The sequence below is a fragment of the Buceros rhinoceros genome, unplaced genomic scaffold (genome assembly GCF_000710305.1).
Source record: "Buceros rhinoceros silvestris isolate BGI_N320 unplaced genomic scaffold, ASM71030v1 scaffold17658, whole genome shotgun sequence".
Taxonomy (NCBI): domain Eukaryota; kingdom Metazoa; phylum Chordata; class Aves; order Bucerotiformes; family Bucerotidae; genus Buceros; species Buceros rhinoceros.
The window spans coordinates 26023-30594 of NW_010425295.1; the positions used below are offsets into that span (position 1 = coordinate 26023).

Below are 4572 nucleotides of genomic sequence, written 5' to 3' on the forward strand. Positions count from 1 at the left end.
TGTAAAGTGCGGGGGCTTGGCCTCCAGCCACAGCACTGCCTCTCACAAGTCACCTTGTCTTCGCAGGGACTGCTTCCCAGTTCCCAGAGGACTATGAGTCCACCTTAGTCCCCTTTACTGATGTGACCAGCAGCCTCTGCTCTTCCCTTTTTCCTCACAAAATTACAATCTTATGCATTCTGTACACTGTTGAAGCGTATGCCAGAGCAGGACCCAAAATGAAAACCATCAGCCTTTGCATCTGGTTTGAAAGGATACCCTTTGAAACCGAAAGTCAATGACCCCCTCCTTTCACAAAGCACAGCTCAGCGTCTCTAAAGGCCTCCACAGAAGTTTCTGACAGTTAGGCTCCTCTGCGCAGCCCCCACGTTCTCCGAGACTGCGGATCTTGGTGCTTAGGTCTATTTACCTGCAAGTCATCCATGTGGTGTAAGCAATCCTCATCCCCTGCGGTGTCCCTATAGGACAAGAGCTCTGCATCCACCATCTCCCTGTCAGCCATCATCAGCACGTTCATCTGCTCTCGCTGGCGTAGCCGATGGACTACAGTGTCCTTTCCCTTCTGGCTCCCCGCCACCTGCACTGCAGACACACCAATATAAATGTCTTTTGGGTTCCATTTGACGCCTGCTTGGCTGCCAGAGCCCCGGTACCCAGGAACTTCTGGGATGTGCTGGGAGAGCTCCCGGCCATAGTCCCTTATCCCTTCACTGGGGCTGATTGTCTCAGTGGCAGATTGCTTGGAGCTGGAGTTCTGCTTCCTGATGCTCGGCTGTTCCAGGCTCAGTGCAGTGGAAAGCAGCTTCTCTTGCCGGGCTTGAAAATATTCAGGGCTCAGCTTATGTTTTTTGGGTGCAGGGTAATCTTTCTGACTCTCACTACTGTAGTAACTGGAAGGTTCTGATCTTGGTCGTCTCAGCTCTGGAAACAAACAGATCAATGGTCAAAAATAAAAAAAAATACAACCCATGATTGCTGTAGGAAATACAACAGCTTCTGCCACAGAGCTGCAGGTGGAAGCTTGTGCTCTCCTCTAAGACACCCAACAGAATGTGCAAAGAGAGTAACTCTCACCCAGAGATGATACAACCTCAACCACTCTTACGAGATACACATCTTTCTAAAGCAAGCATCCACTCTCTTCCCAATATTTGTGCACGTGCATGGAGCACGTGGCAGAGCGCCCACAAGAAAAGAATTAAACATCAACAGCAGGGCTAAGTTGGCACCTGCCGTTCACGTGAGCTCCTTGGCCCCAGCTTTTCATGTGTCAAATGTCAGCAAAGCCCTCAGGGTTGTTTTACCTGTGTTTGTACTGGAAATCACAGTGACTCCCTTCTGAGGCTCCTGAGAGGCAATAAGGTCACTGGGCCACTGGGACACCCAGTTCTCTGAGCTGGAGTCTGTGCTCGAGGGGCACTGAATCCTGGTGTTTTGCCCAAGCTGAGTTTGCTCATCTCGCTGTAGCTGCTCCAAGCACTCTGCCAACTTCACATGGCCCCGAGACCGGGCAATGGCCAGTGGCAGTCTCCCAAGGGAGTCAGGAATAGAGATGGCTCGGCGGTCCCACTTGTACAGCACAACGGCTGCATCCATGTGGCCCAGGGCGCACGCCCACATCTGAAAAAGAAAAGACAGGTGACCCATCAGGCAACCTGCCTTATCCCTCCCTTCTTGCTAACGCAGTGGGGTCCGGTCCCCAGGCCCACAGAAAAACAACTCTGATAAGCAAAACCAGTTGCTTGAATCCCAGCAACTGGCTTTTATAAATGTCCTACCCTGACAAAAGGCCGTTACAGAAGATGAGATGCATGCTATTCTCTGCTACGACAGAGAAACCTCTACCTGCCAAATGAAGCTGACACTCTGACAGTTTCTTATTTAGGAATAAATGGGTTTTGTGTGTGGCTTTTTTTTTTTTTTGACACTGGCATCGCTGCAGAGACAGAACAGCCTCATGTGCAAAGTAGTCTAAGATCAGAAACATGCAGGCAGGACTAAAGGTTGGGAACAATAAAATCAACACTCTGCTGTTGTAAACTGGCACTTCTGGTTCCTTTGGCTTTTTGCTTATTTAAGTTCTTAGTCACGGTTTCATGCTTCCAGTGACCAAGGTATTGGAATGACTTCACAACTTCTACAGTCAGTCAAAGAGAACAACTTAAAAGCAGGTGCGTAAAGTCCTTTTCCCAGCATGGTAGTGGAGACTAGATTTTGGGTAAGGCACAAATCAGTACCACCTGTCTGTCCCCTCGCTCACATTACTCAATGATAAGTTTTTTCTGTGTCGTCTCTCTCAACAAAATGCCAGTAAGTTGATAGAGCAGTGTCTTACCATTTACACAGAAAGGACACGCAGAAACACCTACTCTTCGGTGTGTGAGACACATTAGGAAAATAAGGCACCAGGAATAACTCCAGAGGGTCCTCAGACTCTCTCAGAAGTTTCAGTCTCTGCTCTTACCAGAGGAGTGCAGGAGAAATGATCCACATTCAAAGGGTCAACTTCCAGCTCCAGATCAATGCTGTCTGCATGTTTGGTGCTGCAGAGGAAACAACAGAATAAATGATGCTCTGGAGCCATATTAGGATCATTTCCTAAATGCACAGCTTTACCCGGTGCGCCGCACCACAAAGAAGTGGCCAGGCACACACCCATGACACACACATTCACTACAGATTGTGCCCCCTCCAGAGACTAAGAGCACGGTACATCCAGTGGTCAGCTTGCTCTCTCAAGAGACAGGTCCTGTCAGATCTGGGGACAGGAACAAGTGTAGAGACTTGGCTTTTTGTAAGGGACAACCACAAGTCTGGACCAAGCAGAGCTTATAAATGCCTCTGCCATGCCTGTATTGGCACCCAGGAGCCCAGTGGGCTGGATCTTACCGCCATTTGATGAGGGTCTGGATCAGTGTAGCATAGCCCTGGGCAGCGGCGAGGTGGAGCAGTGTCATTCCTCGGAAAGTCTTCGAATGGATCAAGTGTTTGGACTTTGCCCAGCAAGCACGACTCATCATCTTCTCGCACACCACCACCACGCGGCTCTCAAAGCAGCTTCCCAGTGTCCCAGTCCCAGAAACGCACTGAAACATCACAGACATTCTAGTTTAACCACTGAGGGGAGCAACAACCTGCCCTGAGCAGGCAGCCTTCCACTTGTAGAATTACTGAGACAGTGGCAACTTGAGTTAAAGCCAACCAGACGTTGTTTAGGAAAACTATAATCCTCTGACACCACCATCCCCAATCCCGCCCCGAAAACAAACTCTGCTAAGAAAGCATAAAACTTCCATGTGTCTGGACATAGTGGGGTTCATACCTGCACCTGCGTTCCTCCGTTCCCACTCCCATTGCTACCACCTCCAACTCCTTGTTTGTGCTGCTGGGAGCCTGTCATTTCAGCCATTCTCCTCTCCATCTGCTCAAGTCGCTCCAGTATTGACATCCTGAACTGGTTATCTAGGTTGAAGAAAGCCAGATTAAGAATATTTCCAGGGGAAGAAAGCTCACGTTTCAGCAGCCTACTGCAGGAATCCACACACAGCTATCCTGGAAGCCATACAGGAGATTTGCTCTGCTTGGCAATGCACGGGGACACTTGCCCTGCAGCATCCTAGCTCTTCAAGTTCCTGCAGCAGCCCTTTGACTACAATTCCAGAGAACTTCCTTAAAAAAATAGACAGAAAAATGAAAAAAAAGCAGGCAGAAGATGGATCCCTTCCCTTGTGATTCTAGCTGTATCGACACAGTAAAGGACTGGGGTACTGCAACTTCCTTGAAAACACAAGTAGACCCTAAGCAGTTATAACCAATTTGACAGCATTTCAGTAGAATCGTATCTGTCAAAATACTCTCCGTTTTAGAATCGATGCCAGATTCTAAATGGATCCATTCTAATCGATTTACCAGAGTCCTGAATTCAGCTTGGCTTGCCTCCTGAAACCCTGCAATAACGGCACCTGGAGGAAAAAGACTCCTCTGCTTTCTTCCGTGCTTAGAAAAAAGAGCCTTTGAAAAGGCACTTGCTCCTTCCCGGACAGGCTCCCTTTCCTGGAAAACAGCTTCAGTCCAGTGCCAGGAACAGAACTACCAGAAATCACAGAGCATGGGCACTGAGGATCACTCTGAAAAGCAGTACAGCTCTTGAGCCCTCTGGTCCCTGCAGAAGTCTAAAGGCTGTTTTGGCTATTTTATCCCTCCTTGCACTGCGATACAGCTAATAACACTTGGAGAGTGGAGCAGGGAGATCTCCTCGGGTTAACAGGACATTGCTGAACCTGATGCTGTAGAGATCCACTCAAGCAATCTTTTCGTGCTTAGGGCGAGTCAGGGCAGGTCCAGTGGCTGCAAACACAGAGGGCTCCTGTCTTGTGACCCATAAAGCAGAAGGTTCATGCAGCACATGATAGTGTAGATTATCCTGCTCAGCAGGATGATTTTGTGGATGGGGAACATTTAATGAATCTTGCTAACAGCATGTAATAATAAACTGTGGGGAAAAGACAAGCCTGTCTGGTTTCATGCATCCACGGAGATGATGTGGTGGTGCGGAGCTCTGATCAGCCCAGC

At 48.9% G+C, this 4572-nt stretch overlaps 1 protein-coding gene across 1 annotated transcript in view; it reads right to left on the reverse strand.

The window, feature by feature from the left end:
* Positions 1–3462, reverse strand: part of CAMTA1 (calmodulin binding transcription activator 1) — a gene marked incomplete at its 5' end in the record, with an annotated part of 26774 nt that extends 23312 nt beyond the window's left edge. Inside the window, 5 exons of the mRNA XM_010141090.1 lie at positions 410–921; positions 1305–1620; positions 2465–2543; positions 2890–3086; positions 3323–3462. Coding sequence (XP_010139392.1) covers positions 410–921; positions 1305–1620; positions 2465–2543; positions 2890–3086; positions 3323–3462 — 1244 coding nt within the window. The remainder of the gene's footprint in view (positions 1–409; positions 922–1304; positions 1621–2464; positions 2544–2889; positions 3087–3322) is intronic.
* Between the last annotated feature and the right edge of the window lie 1110 nt (positions 3463–4572).